The 25716-nt window shown below is 36.3% G+C and overlaps 1 protein-coding gene across 1 annotated transcript in view; it reads left to right on the forward strand.

The window, feature by feature from the left end:
• The window catches only part of TLL1 (tolloid like 1), a 335849-nt gene extending 315353 nt beyond the window's left edge, over nt 1-20496 (forward strand). Inside the window, exons 19-21 of the mRNA NM_001193114.3 lie at nt 4543-4756; nt 18955-19205; nt 20362-20496. Of these exons, the coding sequence (NP_001180043.1) occupies nt 4543-4756; nt 18955-19205; nt 20362-20496 (600 nt within the window). The remainder of the gene's footprint in view (nt 1-4542; nt 4757-18954; nt 19206-20361) is intronic.
• Nucleotides 20497-25716: the final 5220 nt, after the last annotated feature.

Consider the following 25716-nt stretch of genomic DNA (forward strand, 5'->3'; position numbering starts at 1 on the left):
TGCTACCCCATGGACTGTAGCCCGCCAGGCTCCTCTGTCCAAGAGATTTTTCAGACAAGAATACTTTTTCAGGCAAAAGTACCTGTTTGTTGTCGTTGTTGTTCAATCACTCATTTATTCCAACTCTTTGTGACCCCATGGACTGCAGCACGCCAGGCCTCCCTGTCCATCACTAACTCCTAGAGTTTACCCAAACTCATGTCCATTGAGTTGGTGATGGCATCCAACCATCTCATCCTCAGTCATCCCCTTCTCCTCCTGCCTTCAATCTTTCCCAGCATCAGGGTCTTTTCTAATGAGTTAGCTTTGTATCAGGTGGCTAAAGTATGGGAGCTTCAGCATCAGTCCTTCTAATGAATATTCAGGATTGATTTCCTTTAGGATTGCCTGGTTTGTTCTCCTTGCAGTCCAAGGGACTCTCAAGAGTCTTCTCCAACACAATTCAAAAGCACCAGTTCTCCCATGCTTAGCCTTCTTTATGGTCCAACTCTCACATTTATACAGGACTATTGGAAAAAACCATAGTTTTGATTATATGGACATTTGTTGGCAAAATAATGTGCATGTGAAAGGGCTGTATATGGAAGCTTGGCTGGAAGCTAGGAAGGTAGATTAGGCTTGCTTGAATGTTCCAAAAAAGCACAGTTATTCTTTCCAGAGCTTAAAATGAAAGGTTAATTTTGTTTCTTTTGAATGATTCTCTTTAAATGATTTAGAATTTCTTACTAGAATGTACTGTCATTCACTCATTTTGATCTCTCTAAAACATGGATCATTAACCTTAAAACCATAGAAGTATAATAATGGAGTGAATAAGGTTTAAATGTTTGAATACCAAACTGTCTTGTAAAGTCTGAGTGCAGATGCTTAAGAAAAGTATTTAAAATTCCCCCAAAATGAGGGCAGTGTTTCAGCAGCAATCAGAGTTCCTTATAGCTCCACACATCAAATTTTCTATCCTGTCTTCATTGTAAATTTGAAGACTTTGGGGGAATTTTTTTTTTTTGAGAATCTTCGGGAGATTTTTTGAGAGACTTCGGGAGGCACACTTCCATGGGATTGATTCCTGGTGACTGGAAATGTTCACATTCTGCATCATTTAGACATAGAGATCCATGCCTCAGAATGTGTGATAGAATAAAACAATAAATTCTGTATCTTACTTTACCTTTGGGAACTCTAAAGTCAGTTTTTAAAGATTTTCCATTTTTCCTTGGACTCTTATAATACCATTCTATGGCCTAGAAATATTTCATATTAAGGTAAAGTCACTATATATGGCATGTACAGGTGGCTCAGAGGTTAAAGCATCTGCCTGCAATGCGGGAGACCTGGGTTCAATCCCTGGGTCAGGAAGATACCCTGGAGAAGAAAATGGCAACCCACTCCAGTATTCTTGCCTGGAGAATCCCATGGACAGAGAAGCCTGGTGGGCTACAGTCCACAGGGTTGCAAAGAGTCAGACACGACTGAGCGACTTACTTTCACTTTCACTTTTTCACTATATATGGAGATGTCTCTACATGTATGTCTCTAACATATTACAGGGCAGATTTATGAGATCTCAGCATGTGAATTAGTCACATTTTGCTTGTGTGTGGTAGAGCATTTGGGTTAAGCTGGCTTCTACAAAAGGACCACCCAATCTTTGCAACTGACCTTACAAGCTGCTATTAATTCCAAGGGGAAAATTAATCAATACTTTAATGAATGAGAGTTATTTGCATTACTGAAAATGTATCAGCTACACAAACTGCTTGATGTGACTCTTACAAAATCATTGTCTGATTCTGTTAGTAATTTGATAAAAACCTGGAGTCCGTTGGTTCCAGATCAAGTGTCAGCGTAGTCCCTAGCCCACTAGCTCAATGCCACCTTCTGTGGTATTGCTCTGTTCTGTAAAACAGATGTTATGATTTACTCCAGACATCCTGCATTTCATTAGAGATTGAAGTAGCCCATTAGTTATCTCATTCACTTCATGTTCAATGGACCAATCAATGGATTAAACTCGTGTGATCTGTAGATTCTGATCCTATTGTTAACTTTTACTTATAGGATAAGCTTTAGAATGTCATTACTTCCATCATTCTTAAAGTTTTCTCTTCTACACAGTGGGTTTCTCTGCTCTTTATATTTATAGATGAATGCTTCTAAAGTCCATTCCAAAGAGACAATTATTCAACATGCAACAGTTTTCAGATGTTATTTCTCTTTATACAATATTTTTCTTAGTATTTAGAAGTTTGGTTTCATATTTAGCTAAAAAAATAAATAAACAACCCTCTGGATGAAGTTAAGCTGATTTTCTCTTATTGTTTTATTAAGAGTTACAAACTGATATTGAGACTATTTATATATACACAAAGATAATAGAAACTGACTGACTACCCTCTTATGAGAGGCAGAAAACCAAAAGTTTTGGTTTGCCATATCCTTGGTGTTTCCACTCATTGGATTGACCATAAACATGGTTTAGGTAGTTAGATAGATGATTGAACAGATTTATCCAGACATCCAGCCAACAGTCCATTCAGGGTTTTCTATTTTCCAAGCACTGTGTTTCTACTCTGTTTCATTCTCTGCAACTAGATTACAGAGATTAATATGTGACAAATCCTTCAGTGGTGCACACTTTGAATGTTGTGCTTCAAATTAAATAAATGGCTAAAGTCTTCTTGTTCACTATATTTTTCTGCATTGTTTGTTTCCAGTGAGATTCTCTATGCTGTATTTAATCCTTTGTGTACTATCTGGTGTTATTGGATGAATGAAATGATTATTCCTTTTACTCATAATAATTATAACAAATAGAGATTCACTAACACTTATTGGTTATAACTTTTTAATTTATATTTTTAAGTAGGGCACAGTGGGATGAGACATAAAAGATCAGCTGTCTTCCTTTTCTTTTGTCTCTTCACTCTTTTCTCCTACTCCCTAATTATATAAATTGCTTCCTTCATTTCTTACCTTACTCTTCTAAAGATAGAAGTGAGATCAAGTGGTAGTGTGGAACAGAATAGATAAACGTGGTCATCACTGAGGGAGACCCAAGTTTAAGTCACTTTTTTCTTTGAAAAATATAAAATTGTGTTTTCAATCGAGAATTATGATCCCTTCACAATATTGCATTTTAAAATATTCATATAAAACATTTATGTGCAAAATTTTATGCTGTAGGGATTGTAGCAAAATTAATACATTTTCAAGCTTATTTCATATTTTCTCCAAATTATTTTTTAGGTTTCCTCTTTGCACTTAGGTAGGACTAATGGTTTATTTCTTGAACACATGAAGAGGAAATGAAAAAGCTTTAATTGGCAGTCACAAATAACCTAGAATTCCTAGAATTATTAATAGTTTGGACAATTATTATTTTCAGCCCATCTCAATTAAACTCTTTGTTGCTGAATTTAATATTAAATATTTAATAAACTTTTAAGAATTTGTAACATTTACACATAAAAAAGCATACTAAAATTTGTAACACTCCAAATATTAAAATAAGTGTAATAAGTCTCTGAAAAGTTAATTAAAAATAATCTATCTTGAAGACATATTGTTATTTTCTAATAATATGGGTTGTAAAATCTAAATAAATATATGATGAAAAACCCCTTTATGTATTCTATTAAGGTTTACTGTATTTAATTTTTGTGAAAATACTTACTTTTAAAATTATGAGATTTTCTTTTTATTTTAAATGCTCAATGGTATGATGATGTTCAACAGTTTATGATCATCAACACCAGAAGGAATACATTTTAAATATAACTTAAAAAAAATAAAAAATAAAATAAAATAAAATAAAATTTTCTAATACATTAAGAATAAATTCAGAATAAAATATCATTTTGCTATTATGATCTGTCTAATTTCTGGAGTAGACTTAATTGCAATAGTAGAATTAGTTGCAATAGTCAAATAGAATTTCACGTGATATTATTGCATTGTTTTCCTCATTATGTCTTCCTAGACTTTATATTCTACTGATTTCACACCCCTTTTCAGTAATGTGCTAGATGGATTAAATCATTTGCAAACCCTGAACATACTTTTTCAATTAATTAATTAATTTTAATTGGAAGATAATTACTTTTCAATACCTTGTTGGTTTTTGCCATACATCAACACGAATTGGTCACAGGTATATATGTGTCCCCCCGATCCTGAGGCCCCTTCCCACCTCCCTCCCTACCCTATCCCTCTAGGTTGTCCCAGAGCACCAGCTTTGGGTGCCCTGCTTCATGCACGAAAGTTACACTGGTCATCTATTTTACATATGGTAATATGCATGTTTCAATGCTATTCTCTCAAATCATCCCACCCTCGCCATTTCCCACTTAGTTCAAAAGTCTGTTCTTTACATCTGTGTCTCCTTTGCTGTCCTGCATGTAGGATTATCAGTACTGTCTTTTTAAATTCCTTGTATATGCATTAATATACAATATTTGTCTTTCTCTTTCTGCTGCGAAGAAAAGAACCCATTTTGAGTGATATGTGGCTTTATAAATTTTCTTTTTTTTTCTTTCTTAATAGGCCTTTACTGAATTTGAGATTGAGCAGCATCAAGAATGTGCTTATGATCACTTGGAAGTATTTGATGGAGAAACAGAAAAATCACCAGTTCTTGGACGACTGTGTGGGAACAAGATACCAGAGCCCCTTGTGGCTACTGGAAATAACATGTTTGTTCGGTTTGTCTCTGATGCATCTGTTCAAAGAAAAGGTTTTCAAGCCGCACATTCTACAGGTGAGTAAATTAGGTGATGCTTCTCTTTTCTGAGTAAGTACCAAGTTTCTCTTCTAGTGAAGGCAGGGTATTTCTAACAGGATTAAAAGAAATCCCACTGAAACATTGTATGAAATATTTGAGAACCATGTAGCAACCTACCTAAACATCTTTGTAGTTGTTGTTTAGTCACTAAGTTGTGCCCTACTCTTTGTGACCCCATGGTCTCCTCTGTCCATGGGATTTTCCAGGCAAGAATACTGGAGTGGGTTGCCATTTTCTTCTCCAGGGGATATTCTCACCCCAGGGATGGAACCCGCATCTCCTGCCTTGGAAGGCAGCTTCTTTACTGCTGAGCCAAAAGGGAAGTCCTATCTTTGTAGCTCAATATTCAGAAAACTAAGATCATGGCATCTGGTCCCATTACTTCATGGCAAATAGATGGGGAAACAATGGAAACAGTGACAGACTTTATCTTCTTGGGCTCCAAAATCACTGCAGATGGTGACTGCAGCCATGAAATGAAAAGATGCTTGCACCTTGGAAGAAGAGCTATGACCAACCTATATAGCATATTAAAAAGCAGAGACGTTATTTTGCCAACAAAGGTCCATCTAGTCAAAGCTATGGTTTTTCTAGTAGTCATGTATGGTTGTGAGAGTTGGATTGTAAAGAAAGCTGAGCACTGAAGAATTGATGCTTTTGAACTGTGGTGCTGGAGAAGACTCTTGAGAGTCCCCTGGACTCCAAGGAGATCAAACCAGTCAATCCTAAAGGAAATCAGTTCTGAATATTTATTGGAAGGACTGATGCTGAAGCAGACGCTCCAATACTGTGGCCACCTTACGGGAAGAACTGATTCAATGGAAAAGACCCTGATGCTAGGAAAGATTGAAGGCAGGAGGAGAAGGGGACGACAGAGGATGAGAAGGTTGGACTGAATCACTGACTCAATGGACATGAGTTTGAGCAAGCTCCAGGAGTTGGTGAAGGACAGGGAAGCCTGGAGTGCTGCAGTCCGTGATATTGCAAAGAGTCGTACACAACTGAGCTACTGAACTGAAACTGAAACTGGATCTTTGTAGCTGTTGCACTAATTAAAAGAAACACAGTAATTTGATCTGATTCATAATCAAAAACTGAGCTGTCAGGGAAGCCCCAAAGATCAAGAAAACTCTCTCTTAATATTTATAAGGTGTATTCCATGTTAATTTTGGCAATTTGATTTATGTGTTTAATAGATAGAATCTGTAGCTTGAAATTGAAAATTTTTGTTTTTGCTAAAATCCTACATGATTAGCTAACTTTCATATTAATATTTTTATCAATGTGGTATGATCAAGAAGAACTACCTTAAATATTTATATGGTATATTCTATGCTAACTTTAGAAATTCAATTTATATGTTATATTTAACAGATAGAAATCTATAGCTAGAAATTCAAAAATTTTGTTATTGCTAAAATCCTGAGTGACTAAAAGTTTTTGCTTTACCTATTAGCTAACTTTCACATTAATATATTTTTGTGATTCAAATTTTGAATTCAACTCTCTGTTTACAGAGCCTACCTTTCCCCCTTTTATTTGGTATGCAATACATCTTTTTCCTAACCCTAATCTCTAATTTGACCCTTACAGGTTAGAACTATAATGGAAGTTTTTAAGAAATAAAATATAATTTAGACAAATATGAAAAATTTTAGGCAAAAATGTAAAATAACTTTTAATTTGGAGCAAATTTAACAATATATTACATAAAGTGCAGTGAGTGTCCTTTAAAATCCTTCAGTTGAAATATACACTCACTGAAGTCGCTCAGCTTATAGCGACACCTGGTGCCAGGCTCAGTGCGTTCACTGCTGAGACCCCAGGAGAGATCTGCGGCTTCTGTCGTGTCCAGCGCTTTGCCACAGCACTCCACTCCAGTACTCTTGCCTGGAAAATCCCATGGATGGAGGAGCCTGGTGGGCTACAGTCCATGGGGTCGCTAAGAGTCAGACATGACTGAGCAACTTCACTTTCACTTTTCACTTTCATGCATTGGAGAAGGAAATGGCAACCCACTCCAGTGTTCTTGCCTGGAGGATCCCAGGGACGGTGGAACCTGGTGGGTTGCCGTCTATGGGGTCGCACAGAGTCGGACACGACTGAAGCGACTTAGCAGCAGCAGCACCGTAGCCAGGGGATTCTCCAGGCAAGAATACTGAAGTGGGTTTCCGTGCCCTCCTCCACGGGATCTTCTCGACCCAGGGATTGAACCCCAGTCTCTGACATCTACTGCTTTGGCAGGCAGGTTCTTTACCAGGAGCGCTACCTCTTGGTGTAAAAAAAAACAGTCTACAAATTAATCCATAAAAAAAATTTCGTGCAGTAATGTTTGTCATGCTCTCTTGATTATTGTTTTCTTTCACTTTTATTCTATTTTAGAAATAATAACTTTATTCTATTGTTCAATTTTATTTTCCACTCTAGTATATTCTGCTATGAGCAGATTTATATTGAAGTCTATTTGTGAGAAAGTGGATTTTATCTGATTCGTGCTAGTAATGACTGGACTCAAAAATAATACAATGTCATTATTTCTCATCATTAATATAAATATTCTGGTTTGAGAAAAATCTTTCATGGATTAAAAATATTCCATATTAATGAACTTTTTATGCCTTTGACATTTACTCTTTACTTTCCTGATAACTTATCACATGTTGAAGGAATAGAAAAATTGAAATCTCATTACTTGATCAATATTTTTCTGACATCATAGTGTTAATGGCATAATTTTTAAAATAATCCTGGCTGTCACAGTTTCTAAGAATGGAATGTAAAAATATGCTTCAAAACTCTTGAAACAGCTGATATAGTACCTTCAGTTTACTCACCTATAAATTCCTCTTCAGTTCAGTTTAGTCGCTCAGTCGTGTCCAACTCTTTGCGACCCCATGAATTGCATCACGCCAGGCCTCCCTGTCCATCACCAACTCCCGGGGTTCACCAAAACTCTTGTCCATCGAGTCAGTGATGCCATCCAGCCATCTCATCCTCTGTCGTCCCCTTCTCCTCCTGCCCCCAATCCCTCCCAGCATCAGAGTCTTTTCCAATGAGTCAACTCTTCGCATGGGGTGGCCAAAGTATTGGAGTTTCAGCTTTAGCATCAGTCACTTACTTTTATAGTTTCTCTTTTTATCTTTGCCTTTACCTTAAACTTCAAGTTTTCTTGCAACTATAAAACTCCATGACTCCTTAATTTACATGGCTTCTGCTATAGATGCTATTTCTGTGTATGTATTACCATTAAGAATTCATTGGTAGGCTCTAATTACATCATCACAGAGATCATATATTGAAATCCAATGGTATATGTAGCATGCACTTGATATTTCAGGCACATACATACACTTAACAACTACATACATTGAGCTCTCAAAAGAGCTATATGATGTAGGAATTATCTTTATCTTCAGATAAAGAAATTTAAAATCTGAGACATTAATGTGCAACAATTTCTAAAATTCAAACCTGGGATTTCATCCTAATTCTGATTGTGTCCAAAGCTCATGTACTTTCTACTATGGTATATTTTCTCTAAACATACCCATTTTGGACTAGGAAGAAAACCAATACAAAACTGGATAACTGTTAATTGAAACAATATATAGAGATTGAATGCTTCCTTATACAAGTCCTCTGTCCAAAGTAACTAACAGACTAGTTTCATTTTACTTCACTGTTCATTCCATATCCATTCAAATACCCATGTAAGCAGCCTCACTATTATTTTGTAGGCAAAACATGCCTTGGATATTGTTTGATTCAGTCCTGTCATCTCAGAAATGAGGCTTCTGAGGCTAAAACTTAATGACTACCAAAGTAGCACAAAAAAATAACAGCTGGAACTAGAATCCTCTCCCAACTTCTACTTACTTGTGCTCTTGTCAAAATTTTTGGCATTATCTGTTTCTTTCTCTTCTTCATGTGTAAATTGTTACTCTCACTTAACTAGTTATCTTTGAATTTTTGGGGTAGATTTATTTTTTACTGGTACTCTCAAGCAGCTATACATACTGAAATATTATGTACTGCTTATTATTTATTTCTTTGAAAGCTTTCTCTTTAACAAGTTTATTTATTCCACAGTCTTTCATCAGATATTTATTTGGTACTTTAAATAGACACTGTAGAGTATTAATAATTCATAGCAAAACAAATGGGAATTTTATGGGAACTTATGAGAAAATAATAAGAGACCCCGGTTCGATTCCTGGGTTGGGAAGATCCACCAGAGAAGGAATAGGCTTTGCACTCCAGTATTTTGGGGCTTCCCTTGTGGCTCAGCTGGTAAAGAATCTGCCTGCAATGTAGGAGACCTGGGTTTGATCCCTGGGTTGGGAAGATCTCCTGGAGAAGGGAAAGACTACCCACTCCAGTATTCTGGCCTGGAGAATTCCATGGACCATGTAGTCCAGGGTTGAAAGAGTCAGACACGACTGAGCGACTTTCACTTCACTTCATGAGAAAATAGGGGCTTCCCTGGTGGATCAGCATAAAGAATCTGCCTGCCAATGCAGGAGATGCAAGTTTGATCCCTGGGTCAGAAATATACCCTGGAGAAGGAAATGGCAACCCACTCCAGTATTCTTGCCTGGAGAATCCCATGGACAGAGGAACCTGGTGTACTATAGTCCATGGGGTGGGAAAGAGTTGGACACAATTTAGCAACTAAACAACATGAATAATGACAATGAAAAAATAGAAGCAATATCTACCTTTTGACAGCTATAGACTGAGAAGTTAAATTTAAGATTTGCGGTGGGTTTTTGTTAAGACAGTGAAGTCTAATACTGCTGCTGCTGCTAAGTCGCTTCAGACGTGTCCGACTCTGTGCGACCCCAGAGACGGCAACCCACCAGGCTCCCCCGTCCCTGGAATTCTCCAGGCAAGAACACTGGAGTGGGTTGCCATTTCCTTCTCCAATGCATGAAAGTGAAAAGTGAAAGTGAAGTGCTCAGTCATGTCCGACTCCTAGCGACCCCACAGACTGCAGCCCACCAGGCTCCTCCATGCATGGGATTTTCCAGGCAAGAAGAGTACTGGAGTGGGGTGAAGTCCAATACTACATTTGTCAAATTTGCTAAATGTATAAGGCATTTATTCATTATTTACTGCTTTCTAGAATGCATGTAATTATTATTAATGGGCCCTGAAGTATACATTTTAATTTGCTTGAACAAATTTATATTTCTATATACAATTTTAATTATATCCACAAGGAAAGTTTCTAACACTATGAATTTTGAAATTAGGTGAATATAAATATTAATGTTGCTTTATGGTTTTCCTTTTTTTTTCTTTTTACAAGTAATACATTCCAAATCCGTGGGAAATGGACTTTATTGAAAAAGGTGCCATTTTCCTCTGAAGGTGGGTTCAAATTCTAAGTCCAAATTTATTTTAATCAGGTAAAAGAAATGGTATTATTAAATAAACTATTGAAGAAAAAAATTTTTTAATTAAAAAAAGTATCCTGTGTATTCTCTCAGAAGATAAGGCTATATATAGTACAGGAAAAGAGGAAAAGTGTGGAAGAAAATATTTTAAAACACTGCATGTCTGGCAGGACATTTTTCTGCAGCGTAAAGCATCATCATAATTGTCAATGACATTTAAAAATCAAATAATATACTATTCAGCACCTTTGAAATTATGTTGATAAAACTAAATTAAATTATAGTTCTATGCCTACTAAAAGCATTTATTGGTCAGATTACAGGCCCTCATAGGAACTTTACCAGGAAATAAACAAATGTCTTTCCAAATTAAAATGATGGTCACCTTTTCTGAAACAATTCAAGTCAGTCTTAATTGTAGTTTAAGTCATTTGAGTATTGTCATTTTCTAGACGTTTTCAGTAAAATCAAATAATGAAGCCTCACATTTCAGATTCACAAGGGCTTTGTTAAGTCTCTTTTCCCCATTTTGTTCAAATACTTCATTTCCTTCTTGACTTCTGTTCTGAACTAGGTCCCTCAGAGAATTGTTTCCTCTGGATCCTGGTTTGTTTTGCCACCTTGTTTCTCCAAAGTAGGCATACAGAAGCCAGCACCTCTCCCACAGTTCACCTCTTCCTGCACTGTGGAATAAAAGTAATGCAAGTACTGACAATTGTAAACAAAGCAAATCACTCAATTATATCAAACTTTGAGAATAAAGCAAATTTATTAAGTATTTGTAAATGGAATTACATTGATTTATACATTTATATAATGAGTTCAGAAATATTGTCACAAAATATTTTACTGGCCTTCAAAAAGATAATTCTTCCTTTCTGAAAACAGATTAATGGTGCTTTAAATTGTTTTTTAATTTTTCTGGTTTTTCTTTTCATACCTGAGTGGATCCCTAGAAGTACAGATGATGCCATTTAGATGTTCTCGCTGGAAAATAATAAAATGATGGTAGTGTATTCTTAGGTGGCTTTTCCTGCGTGCCAGGTATCTTTCAATAATTTCATATATATTTCAATAATTTCACATGTATTAGCCTACAGCTCCAGAGAAGGCAATGGCACCCCACTCCAGTACTCTTGCCTGGAAAATTCCATGGATGGAGGAGCCTGGAAGGCCGCAGTCCATGGGGTCGCTGAGGGTCAGACACGACTGAGCGACTTCACTTTCACTTTTCACTTTCCTGCATTGGAGAAGGAAATGGCAACCCACTCCAGTGTTCTTGCCTGGAGAATCCCAGGGACGGGGGAGCCTGGTGGGCTGCCATCTAGGGGGTCACACAGAGTCGGACACGACTGAAGTAACTTAGCAGTAGCAGCAGCAGCCTATAGCTCTTCATCTAGATCCTATCACTTGAGTACTGTGTATGATCCCTACTTTAGAAATGAACTGGGGGACAAAATCCCACAGCTGATGACTAGTAGAATTCAGATTTGTATCCAGGCCATTTGGCTGTAGAGTTCTGTCACAGGGAGAGGACAATAATTCTTGGAGTTAGGGATAAGAGACCCACCATGGTGGAAAAGGAAGGATGCTTAGTTTCCAGTCTGTGGGACTTAAGAGATAGTTTCCAAGACTGATAAGATTTCCAGCTTTCCAGAGAGGGTGGTTATAAGCACACATGGGACCTATATCAATAGATTGTGCAAGACACTCGTCCTACAAACTGGAAGACAAAGGGATATTTATTTATTTATTTTTATTTAAATTTAATTATTTTTAATTGGAGTATAATTACTTTACAATGTTGTGTTGGTTTCTGCCATATATCAATATGAATCAGCCATAGGTATGTATACTAAGTCCCCTCCCTCTCGAACTTCCCCCCATCTCCCACCCCATCCTACCCTCTAGGTTGTCACAGTGTACCAGTTTAGGACTCTCTGCATCATACAGCAAAGTTCCACTGGCTATCTAATTTTATATATAGTAATGTATATATTTCAATGTTTCTCTCAATTCGTCCCAAACTCCCCTTCCTCCACTGTGTCCACCAGTCAGTTTTCTATGTCTGCATCTCCATTGCTGCCCTGCAGACAGTTTCATCAGTACTATCTTTCTAGATTCTATATATATGCGTTAGCATACAATATTTGTTTTTCTCTTTATGACTTCACTCTCTATAGTAAGCCCTAGGTTCATCCGCATTATTAGAACTGAGTCAAATGTGTTCCTTATTATGGCTAAGTAATATTTCATTGTGTATTAATAGTACCACAGCTTCTTTATCCATTCATCTGCCAGTGGACATCTAGGTTGTTCCATGTCCTAGCTATTGTAAATAGTGCTGCAATGAACAGTAGGGTACATGTGTCTTTTTCAATTATGGTTTCCTCTGAGTATATATGCCCAGTAGTGGGATTGTTGGATCATGTGGTGGTTTGATTCCTAGTTTGTTAAAGAAATTTCTACACTATTCTCCATAGTGATTATAGATCAGTTTGCATTCCCACCAGCAGTGCAAGAAGGTTCCCTTTTCTGCACACCTTCTCCAGCATTTATTGTTTATAGATATTTTCATGATTGTCATTCTGACCAGTGTGAGATGATACCTCATGGCAATTTTGATTTGTATTTCTCTAATAATGAGCCATGTTGAGCATCTTTTCATGTGTTTTTAGCCATCTGTATGTCTTCTTTGGAGAAATATCTGTTTAGGTCTTCTGCTCACTTTTGACTGGGTTGTTTGTTTTTCTGGTATTGAGCTGAATGAGCTGCTTATAAATTTTGGAGATTAATTCCCTGTCAGTTGTTTTGTTTGCTGTTTTTTCTCCCATTCTGAGGGTGGTCTTTTCGCCTTGTTTATAGATTCCTTCACTGTGCAAAAGCTTTTAAGGTTAATTGAATTTCATTTATTTATTTTTGTTTTTGCTTCCATTACTGTAGGATATGGTCATAGAGGATCTTGCTGTGATTTATGTCAAAGAGTATTCTGCCTATATTTTCCTCTAAGAGTTTTATAATTTCTGGTCTTACATTTAGGTCTTTAACCCATTTTGAATTTATTTTTGTGTATGGTGTTAGGAAGTGTTCTAATTTCATTCTTTTATACATAGTTGTTATCATTTAACATGATGCGGAAGGCATTCTCATGACTGAAACACTAGTTGGAATTTTTTTGCATCTATAGTCACACCAAGGTCTCTGAATGTGCAGTTGTATGTAGCAATGCCCAGAGTTTTGGCTGAGCCTACTTGTATTCAGACACATCTGAATAGGGTTCCATCTTGGGGATTCAGAAATATTTTGTTAGTTAAAATCACCAAGCCACAATGTGGGTAAACCATATACCAATCTGAAAAAATCTAAGTAAGAGTTTTAGCTATCCTAATTCACCCTCACATGGTGCTGCCAAGGACTGTCTGGTCACAGAAGACCACACCAGGGTTAAAATTGTGTTTCAATAACCATTGGTTTATCTGTCCAAATCTTTCCACATTGTATTTTTGTTCCTGTTCTCTCCCGACTCATCCCACTTTTCTGGGGACTTCCCTGGTTTCATAATGAAATTTCTGCTTCCCAGTAACCTCTCAGTCATTGCAAATAAGGGCAGAATGAAACTCTAATTTCTCATGGCACTTTTCATATCATTTCCTTTTTCTCCCTAGGCCCAGTCATGCTTATATGTTGGTTGGAGGAGACTGTAGGCATCCTCTACTTTTATCTACTCTCTGTTGTTGTTCAGTCACTAAGTCATGTCTGACTCTGTGAACCCATGGGCTGCAGCATGCTAGGCTCTTCTGTTCTCCACCATCTCCTGGAGTTTGCTCAAACTGATGTTCACTGAGTGAGTGATGTTATCTAACTATCTCATCCTCTGCCACCCTCGTCTTTTTTTGCCTGCATTCTTTTCCAGCATCATGGTCTTTTCCAATGAGTCAGCTTTTCACATCATGTGGCCAAAGTACTGTAGCTTCAGCTTCAGCATCATCACTTCCAATGAATATATGGGCTGATTTCAATTAGATAGATTGGTTTGATCTCCTTGCTGTCCAAGGGACACTCAAGAGTCTTCTCCAACACCACAGTTTGAAAACATCAATCCTTTGGCCTTCTTTATGGTTCAATTCTCACATCTGTACATGACTACTGGAAAACCATAGGTTTGACTATAAGGACCTTTGTTGGCAAAGTAATGTCTCTGCTTTTTAATATGCTGTCTAGCTTGGCCATAGCTTTTCTTCCAAGGAGCAAGTGTCTTTTCATTTCATGGCTGCAGTCACCATCTGCAGTTATTTTGGAGTCCAAGAAAATAAAATCTGTCACTGTTTCCATTTTTTCCCCCATCTATTTGCCATGAAGTGATGGGACCACATGCCATGATCTTAGTTTTTTGAATGTTGATTTTCAAGCCAGCTTTTCACTTTCCTCTTTCACTCTCATTAAGAGATTCTTTAGTACCCTTTCAGTTCAGTTCAGTCATTCAGTTGTGTCCAACTCTTTGCGACCTCATGGACTGCAGCAGGCCAGGGTTCCCTAGCCATCACAAACTCCCGGAGTTTACTCAAACCCATTTCCATCGAGTCAGTGATGCCATCCAACCATCTCATCCTCCATCGTCCCCTTTTCCTCCCACCTTCAAACTTTCCCAGCATCAGGGTTTTTTCCAATGAGTCAGTTCTTCACATCAGGTGGCCAAATATTGGAGTTTCAGCTTCAGCATAAGTCCTTCCAATGAATAATCAGGACTGATTTTCTTTAGGATAGACTGGCTGGATCTCCTTGCTGTACAAGGGACTCTCAAGAGTCTTCTCCAACACCACAGTTCAAAAGCATCAATTCTTCAGTGCTCAATTTTCTTTATATTCCAACTCTCCCATCCATACAGGACTACTGGAAAAACCATAGCTTTGACTAGATGGACCTTTGTCAGCAAAGTAATGTCTCTGCTTTTTAATACGCTATCTACTTTGGTCATAGCTTTTCTTCCAAGGTGCAAGCATCTTTTCATTTCATGGCTGCAGTCACCATCTGCAGTGATTTTGGAGCTCGAAAAAATAAAGTCTCTGTTTCCATTGTTTCCCCATCTATTTGCCATGAATTAATGGGACCAGATGCCATGATCTTAGTTTTCTGAATGTTGAGTTTTAAGCCAACTTTTTCCACTCTCCTCTTTCACTTTCATCAAGAGGCTCTTTAGTTCTCCTTTGCTTTCTGCCGTAAGAGTTGTTTCATCTGCATAGCTGAAATTGTTGCTGTTTCTGCCAGAAGTCTTGATACCAGCTTGTGACTCATCCAGCCCAGGATTTCACATGATGTACTCTGCCTATAAATTAAATAAGCAGGGTGATAATATACAGCCTTGACGTATTCCTTTCCTAATTTTGAACCAGTCTATTGTTCCATGTCTGATTCCAACTGTTGCTTCTTGATCTGCATACAGGTTTCTCAGGAGACAGGTAAGGTGGTCTGTTACTCCCATTTCTTTAAGAATTTACCACAGTTTGTTGTGATCCACACATCCAAAGGCTTTAGTGTAGTCAATTAAGCAGAAGTAGATGTTTTTCTGGAACTCCCTTGCTTTCTCCATGATCCAAAGAAGGTTGACAATTTGATCTCTGGTTCCTCTATGTGTTTTCTAAACCCACTTGTACATCTGAAAAGTCTCAGTTCATGTACTCCTGAAACCTAACTTAAGAATTTTGAGCATAACCTTGCTAGCATATGACATGAGCACAAGTTTACAGTAGTTTGAACATTCATTTCCTCTCTAGTCATTGTAAAATTTGGGGGCCCAGGCTACAAAGAGTAATTTTTGAAAACTTTTATTCTCTAAAATACATTAACTGTAAATTTTATGCAGGTATATATTATATTTGTTATATTTACCTCTAATGACAGAAGTAATAACTGGTAAATCATATGTTTATTAATATCTCTCTGAAAAAGCTATGAAAGAGCATTTTTTGTTTGTTAAACACAAAAAATATGATTCATAATGTTCTAGAACTACAAGATAAACTACAATTTATGAGGGGTGTATGTTATTCCAAATCAAGTTAGATAAGTAATTCAACCTAAGTAAAGTAATACTGGTCTGTATATTCTATGTAAAGAATTCTATACGGCACATATACACATACAGGATTTTTATATTGTTCATTTTTTCAGTTATTTCTTATTACTTTGGCTTCTGGGTTCTTAAAATATTAAGATTTAACTTGAACACTGACCTTCTTGTCCTTGAAAACAGTTATTTAAGAGTGAAAACAGTATAATGTATAACAATAACAAATATTCATTGAGAGCTACTATAAGTTGTTTTTCAGTCACTCAATCGTGTCTGACTCTGTGACCCCATGGACTGCAGCACACCAGGCTTCCTTGTCTTTCACTATCTCCCAGAGTTTGCCCTAACTCACATCCATTGAAAGATACACCCATGTATGTGAATGCAGAGTTCCAAAGAATAACAAGGACAGATAAGAAAGCCTTCTTAAGTGAACAATGCAAAGAAATAGAGGAAAATAATAGAATGGGAATGACTAGAGACTACTTGAAGAAAATTAGAGATCCCAAGGGAACATTTCATGCAAAGATAGGCTCAATAAAGAACAGAAACAATATGATCCCAACAGAAGCAGAAGATATTAAGAAGAGGTGGCAAGAATACACAGAAGAACTATAGAAAAAAGGTCTTCATGACCTGGACAGCCATTATGGCGTGATCACTCACCTAGAGCCAGAAATCCTAGAGTGTAAAGTTAAGTGGCCTTTAGGAAGCATTACTACAAACAAAACTAGTGGAGGTGATGGAATTCCATCTAGGCTATTTCAAATCCTAAAAGATGATGCTGTAAAAGTGCTGCACTCAGTATGTCAGCAAATTTGGGAAACTCAGCAATGGGCTCAGGACAAGAAAAGGTCAGTTTTCATTTCAATCCCAAAGAAGGGCCATGCCAAAGAAATGTTCAAACTACCTCACAATTGCACTCACTTTACATGCTAGCAAAGTAACACTCAAAATCCTCCAAGCTAGGCTTTAACAGTACGTGAACCAAGAAATTCCAGATGTATAAACTGGATTTAGAAAAGGCAGAGGAACAGAGGTCAAATTGCTGACATCCATTGGATCATAGAAAAAGAAAGGGAATTCCAGAAAAACATCTGCTTCATTGATTATGATAAAGTCTTTGCATGAATCACAACAAACTGTGGAAAGTTCTTAAAGAGATGGGAATATCAGACCACCTTACCTTCCTCCTGAAAAACCTGTATGCAGGTTGAGAAGCAGCAGTTGGAACCAGACATGGAACAACAGTTTGGTTCAAATTTGGAAATCAGTCAAAACTGTATATTGTCACCCTGCTTATTTAACTTATATGCAGAGTACATCATGCAAAATGCCAGACTGGATGAAGCACAAGCTGGAATCAAGATTGCCAGGAGAAATATCAATAACCTCAGATATGCAGATGACACCACCCTTATGGCAGAAAGCAAAGGGGAACTAAAAAGCTTCTTGATGAAGGTAAAAGAGGAGAGTGAAAAAGCTGGCTTGAAAATCCAGCATTCATAAAACTAAGATCATGGCATCCAATTCCATCATTTCATGCACATAGATGGGGAAAAAAATGGAAAGTGACAGGTTTTATTTTCTTGGACTCTAAGATAACTGCAAATGGTGACAGCAGGGATGAAATTAAAAGATGCTTGCTCCTTGGAAGAAAAGCTATGACCAACCTAGACAGTGTATTAATAAACAGACATCACTTTGCTAACAAAGTTTTGTGTAGTCAAAGTTATGGTTTTTCCAGTAGTCATGTACAGATGTCAGAGTTGGACCATAAAGAAGTCTGAGCAGTGAGAAATTAATGTTTTTGAATTGTGGTGCTAGAGAAGACTCTTGAGAGTCCCTTGGCAGCAAGGAGATCAAACCAGTAAATCCTGAAGGAAGTCAACCCTGAATATTCATTGGAACTACTGATGCTAAAACTGAAGCTCCAATACTTTGGCCATCTGATGGGAAGACCCGACTCATTGGAAAAGACCCTGATGCTGGGAAAGACTGAAGGTAGGAGGAGAGAGGGGTGACAGTGGATGAGATGATTGGATGGCATCATTGATTTGATGGGTGTGAGTTTAAGCAAACTCCAGAAGGTAGTGAAGGACAGGGAAGACTGGCATGTTGCAATCCATGGGTTTGCAAAGTCAGACATGACGAGAGAATGAACAACAAGAAATGTCCATTGAGTTGGTGATGCCATCCAACCATCTCATCCTCTGCTGCCCACTTTTTCTCCTGCCTTCAGTCTTGTCCAACATCAGAGTCTTTTCCAATGAGACGGCTCTTCACATTACGTGGCCAAAGCACTGGAGTTTCAACTTCAGCATTCAGGGTTGATTTCCTTTAGGACTGACTGGTTACTATATGGCAGGTACTGTTTTAAGCGATTTTCATGTGCTAATTAAATCCTTAAAGCCTGCTAAGATTGGTACTATTGTTGTCATCTGCACTTTACCTTATGTATCAGAGAAGCGATGTCACTTATCCAAAGTCACTGAACTAGTAAGTGTGAAGCTGAAATACCAAACCCAGCCTACCAAACCTAGGGCCTATCAGTATCCACTACATCATTGGAATCTTCAAATATGGGAAGCATAACTGACCATGGTAATGAATACAGAAGTTAGAGAGTGGTTATACTACACTAAAAGAGAAATTGGAGTTGTTAAAGCTCATTGAGCTCACTTATCTCATTTTTATTCCTTGGGCAGAGTGTGGTGGCAGACTGAAAGTGGAATCAAAACCCAGAGATCTGTACTCACATGCTCAGTTTGGTGATAACAACTACCCAGGACAAGTTGATTGTGAATGGCTCTTAGTGTCAGAACGGGGCTCTCGACTCGAATTATCCTTCCAGATTTTTGAAGTGGAAGAAGAAGCTGACTGTGGCTATGACTACGTTGAGCTCTTTGATGGTCTTGATTCAACAGCAGTGGGGCTTGGTCGATTCTGTGGATCAGGGGTAAATACAGTACCAACAGGGTACCATAGACATGATAAAAATACCTATAAATTGGTGAATCAATATATGTAAGATGTGTAAGTCAGCAATGCTTTTACAAAAAAATGTGACATTATATTATTAATGGCTTGATAAGTTACAACATGTCTCTTCCCTTCTCTATTGCTAGTGAATTGCTCAATAACATCGAACAAGACAGATGAATTCAGTAACTATAATTCTTGTTACTGTCCACATTCTAACTTTTTTAATTCATGCTTTTAATTTTGCACAAAATATTTAATTATCTAAAAGCAATATACCTTAACACACACCATGACAGTTTTGCAAACTTTTAAATTAAAGCATAGAAGAAAAAGAATATGCACAATTCAAATTGAGATCCCCCCTCAACATATATCTGATAGGTGGCAGGATCTGCCACCAGCGTGGAGGTTTAGCCTATTGAATGTTGCTCCACTGCAGTGTGCACAGGACACAGTACCAAAAATAGGTTAGAGGGCATCAACATGATAAATAAGAAAAAGGAAAGCTTAAGGTTTTCTCAATGCTTTCCCCCAGGATTCAGCACATTAATATCAAATGTTCTTCTGAATACATATTTTGTTCTAAAGCTTTAGTTCAATTTTTCAAATGTCTACCAATAACTGTTACTTAAATAATACTGAATTTGAATAATATTGAACTCCTGTCCAAATTACTACTGAAATGAAACGAAAGTGCTTCTCAGTACTTAGATTACTAAAACAAGAAGGAATGGACAATTTGGATTCAGGAAGTGGCTCTGCCTTAGAGCAGCTTCTGAAATAATTTTAATGTCTCTTTTTTCTCTCTGAGCTTCACTTTAATTATTTGTAAATCAAAGGGACTTGGTTTAAAATTTGGGGGGAAAACACCAAGTTCCAGAACTTGGAAGCAGAATTAATTATGTTCAAAGCTCAGCTATATCACTGATCAACTTTGTGATCTTGAGCACATCATCTGTTCTCTGAAACTCAAGCTTTCTCACCTGTAAAATAAAGTCACTCATTTACTTTTCAAGGTTGTTAGGAGGATTCAATTTTATACCAAATTTCCAAATATGAATGACATTGAAGAAAAAATAATTCATTTTATTGTTTTTTGTTTGTGTGTCTTTGTTTGTCTTTGTCTTCAGCCACCAGAAGAAATCTATTCAATTGGTGATACAGTTTTAATTCATTTTCACACTGATGACACAATCAGCAAGAAAGGATTTCATATAAGATACAAAAGCATCAGATATCCAGATTCCACACATACCAAAAAATAACCAAAACCTCCATCAGAACATAAAGGAATGTGTGTAATGCAGAGAAGATGTACTTCTTTTTTAAATGAAGATTTTAGCACAAACGTTTCATATGAGTTTGAGCAAAAGAAAACTGCAAGACCAGAATTATCTCTGCACTACAAGAGAAGTTTCCAGCTAATCCTGATGAGCATTACCAGGATATTTGAACTCCATTCTTGACAGTATAAATAGAAATAAAGTTGGTGAAAGAGCATCATGATTCAAAGAAGACTTCACAATTTGTTCACAGCACAACACAGATGCTTCACACTTCAAATAGTTCCTTTCAGGGTCTGTGACCCTGCAGAATGTTCTTTTTGACAATTTCTCAATATATGGGAGAAATAAAATGATCTTACAGGTTATAAACTGGAAAACTCTCTCCTTGAATCTTAGGATAATTGCTTTGACTGTGCATCTTAAAGACAATGTAAACCAGATCCATATAAGTTTTTGTGAAGTGGAAGTCTTTTAAGGGTGGTTTATACTTTAAATATGGGTATGACCAGTGTTTGGAAACTGGAATATTTCAGCTTCATTATTTTCACTTGCAGGCTAAATTTACCTCTTTGAAACATAAACGATCTTGAAACCATTTCATTTTCCTGACCTTTGACAAGTTTGAAATGTCAGTATTGTCTATCATTTAGTTAATTCTAGACATAATTTTATTTAAGTGCTGGAAAATGCCCAGTTTATCGGTAAACTTAATTCTTTCAGTGAGAAATGCTGCCTTTTCACACCAAATTTAAGAGACCTCATGATGTCTTATGAACTTGGTGAGATAATTCCCAACAGGTGTGAACCGGATCATTTTAAAGTGACTGCCTAGATGGCTCATGCTCAAGTTCTACTGCTGCTATTCTCCCTTTTGTTGTTGATCTGTTGTAGCTGTTAATGTTGATGTTGTCAAGGTTAATTTCTTTTTTTAATGAAATGAAGTGGGTAAGCCTTGTTAGAACTGAAATTTTTCTTTTTCTTCCTAGAATTCAGGTTTTTAAAATGTATGTTGAAAAAAAAAAAAAAAGACATGTTTCTGAAAGACTTTCTATGGTGCTATTCCATAAACATTTTTTTTAAACAAAGTTTTTGACCTTTGAGCCAACCACCTGTAGACTACAAATGTCTCTGTCTGGCTGGTAGCACTTGAAGACTAAAGACTTGCTAAATGTATCAAAAGTATGTCATTGCAAGGGTAGCTCTTGTCCTGTGGAACAACTGCTTATAATGCCTTAGAATTATTGTGAATGATTGAGCAGATCCTCCTAAGAGACACACCTTTTTTGAAAAGTTGAGTATAGTAGTATATGTTAGTTAGCATCTCTATGAGGAAAATTAATTTCTGTGACTGAGATCTTTACCTATAAATATGGTGACCTACTTTTATTGTAGAAAATTAATTTTCTGCTTTGAAGCCAGGATTTTTTAAAATATTAATGTATGTATATGTGAGATTGTCTGAATGAGTGAAGCTACAAGAAGGTGAAAAGTAGTGGGTGGCTGATAAGTTTAAATTTACATGCCAAGTTCTGCTAGAATCCTGTTTGAAGTAGCAACTTTAATAAGCTGTTTCATGGACAAATAATTGGAATTTCTCATTATTATCAATCCCATTTTAAAAAAGGCTCCTTCCTTCAGAGAAACTCTATTTTGATATTTTTTTATGTTGATATAGATTGCTGTATGAAGTAGCTTTGGTTCTGTTGTCTGTCCATGAACATTCAATATTTAATAAAATTAAAAATCTTTCTTCATTTTACAAAATTAAACTATACACATAGATTTAGCTTGTTTTTTTTCCATTGTTGCCTTGAAAATCTTTTCTTGTGTATGAACTGTATTATGTAAATACATTTTTAAAAACAATCTTTTGATCTCATGGAACATTACTTTGGAAATGTATAAATATTGCCTGCAATATAAGGAGCTTTTTAGTGGAGCTGATTTATTCCAGTAACTTCTTCTATATTTTTTTCACCAATCTCCAGTGAGCCAAAGTATTAGGAATAGGAAAGAGAGGAGAAAAGAAGAAACATTTAAACCTGGTATACTATGCTGTGCCCAGCCCAGTAGTAAGCACATACACGAGCTCTTTTAACTTCATGCCACCCTTTGAGAACTGTGGTGATGGTCTCATTTTATGGTTTAGGAACTGAGGCTCAAAGAAAGAATATAATGTTCCCAGGGTTACAGTGTAAAGTTAGATGTTAAAACTCAAATTGTCTGATAAAGAAAGAATATAATGTTCCCAGGGTTACAGTGTAAAGTTAGATGTTAAAACTCAAATTGTCTGATATAAAACTCTGTGCTTATTCTAAAAATGTAGTAGAATCAATCTTGACATATATATATATATAGTAGATATATTTTTATACTGAAACTTTCCACATAAAGTCAGTTTTAGAGGTGAATTACAGTAGAACTTTCAGAATAAACTTGGTTACTTTCAGTAATAGCATGACAATTAAAATATCAACTGTAGATATCTTTAAGAACCACAGTTAATGCTAGAAATTTAAGAAACAAAAAAAGCTACTATATAGTTTGGAGTTAGTAACTATGGGCGTTTTGTTAAAATAAGTACATTAAATTATTTTACCTGATATGATAGGGAAAATGTAGTGTTTTTAAGAAATACTGTGAATATTCTTCTGGTTGATATCTTATAAGGCCTCAATGAGCTTCCCTCACACAACTGGGAAGTAAAGTATTTAGAAGGCACATTCAAAGAGGTTGTCATAACTTAGGTCTTCAATGGGAACATTAATTTTTTAAATTGTACCTTATGTATGATATCTGCTCACTGCATATTATTTTTATATTAATTCAACTTTGGCTTAGGTGTATTGTTAAATTCAAACACAAACAGCTTCATTGTTATTGTGGTAATAATGGTTAGTTACTGTTCTAGGCATTTTATTAGCTTTTGTAAATTTATTTTCAACCTTTGCATCAACTTCTACATTAGTCTTTGTTGTATTAATACTGTCTATTTGCTGAAGTTCTAACTCCTATACAATCCTCACTGACTCTACATATAAAAAAACTGCTCCCACTTAATATGATTTTATTAAATTATTTTTAAAAGTCAATTTTGAATATTACTCTAGTTATTTAGAAGATCATGACTTAACATAACTGCACAAACAATATTTTTAAAGAAATATATGAGAAACAGCAGCTCTATTTCCAAAATCCCTAGATGTCCTCTGCTTGTACTGACTGAATTTTTGCTACCTTGGATTAGTTTCAGTATACCACAATATCAGATTCAAATTCTGTTCAATTATGTTTTAAATATGTTAGTCTTTCATTTGATTATTATTTTTTCTATTTTTGATAATAAGCCTCAAATAATGAAATTTTATTCTCATATGTAGAAAATATCTGAAAGCATTTATTATTCTTCACAAGGGTAAATTTTTTAAAAAGAAGCATTGAATTGTCAGTTTGTTTAAAATGGTAAACTACAGCCATGTGCAAATTAGAAAGAACTTTCAATTAAAACAATTATCAAAATGTTTGGAAATTTTATTTAACTATACTTTTATTTAGCAAGAATATTTTGGATACAGGAAAACATATAATGCCATTTATTAAATCTACCATGGGAGGAAGAAAACAGGAAAAATAAATTACCATGTAAAGATCTGTAACTTGAACTGCAGTGATGCTTTTTGTTTGATAAGAAAAAATAGGTAGCATGAGCTTATCATAGAGAAAGAAAAGGTGTTTTATGAATGCATTTTTACATCGGTGCATAGTGAATGGTTATAAATATTTTCTTCTTAGTCTTTTATTTTTATTGTTATAAAATTGACAAATTTTGTCATTAGCTTAGGAAATGAAAAGCCTGGCTGCTATACATGGTAAAATATTATTAGTCTCCAAACTTTGTTTTGACATGTACTTTTTAAATTGTCCAGCTTTGAACCTACGTTCTTTTCACTCCCTGCAAGTGTACTCAAACTGAATTCAGGCTTACCATATATTCTAGTCAATACCATGACATCTACCTGGTGCAGAGGTCAATACATGGTGATTCCAAACACTGTTTAAGACCCTGACCCTGTCTCATATATATAATCCCCCTCTTATCCAATATTTTGAATAAAAAGTCAATGCAATAAATCTCAACTTCTAACTTTGGAAGACGTGTAGGTAGAAATATACTTTGGTTAAAGGCTATGAAAACAGAAGCAAGCACTAAATATGCATCATGAGATATGTAGCTAGAAGGAAATGGCAGCTGGGTCTTCTCTTGCTTTTACTGGAGTGGCAGGAGGGATCTACTTAAAGGAGTGCCATTAAAATTATTTAAACATGAGAACACCTGAAAAGGACAAATAGAGTGAAAGGATTATAGATAATGAGGCTTCAATAAGTCAATCTATCCTAAAACAATATTTAGTGGACATTACTTAGAGGGGTATAATTAAAAATTAAATTACAGAAAGATTTCTCAAAGGAATATAACAAATTTGTTAAAATCACTTTTATACCACTCCATGCCTATTAGTTGTGCTTGAATTTCATGGGAATAAAGAGTCTCCTAATATTTTTTTGTGATTTGTATACCAAAAGACATAGATATTTATTTCAGTTCAATACAGTCGTTCGGTAATGTCTGACACTTTATGATCCCATGGACTGCAACAGGCCAGGCTTCCCTGGCCATTACCAACTCCAGAGCTTACTCAAAACTCATGTATATCCAGTCAGTAATGCCATCCAATCAACTCATCCTCTGTCGTCCCCCTCTCCTCCTGCCTTCACTTTTTCCCAGCATCAGGGTCTTTACCAATCAGTCAGTTCTTCGCATCAGGTGGCCAAAGTATTGGAGTTTCAGCTTCAGCATCAGTCCTTCCAATGAATATTCAGGACTGATTAACTTTAGGATGGACTGGTTGGATCTCCTTGCAGTCCGAGGACTTTCAAGAATCCTCTCCAACACCACAGTTCAAAAGCATCAATTATTCAGTGCTCAGATTTCATTGTAGTCCAACTCTCACATCCATACATGACTACTGAAAAAACCATAGCTTTGACTAGATGGACCTTTGCTGGAAAAATAATGTCTCTGCTTTTTATTTTATTTTATTTTTAACTTTACAATATTGTATAGGTTTTGCCATATATCAACATGAATCGACCACAGGTATGCACGTGTTCCCCATCCTGAACCCTCCTCCCTCCTCC

This window comes from Bos taurus, chromosome 17, assembly GCF_002263795.3.
Source record: "Bos taurus isolate L1 Dominette 01449 registration number 42190680 breed Hereford chromosome 17, ARS-UCD2.0, whole genome shotgun sequence".
Lineage (NCBI taxonomy): Eukaryota > Metazoa > Chordata > Mammalia > Artiodactyla > Bovidae > Bos > Bos taurus.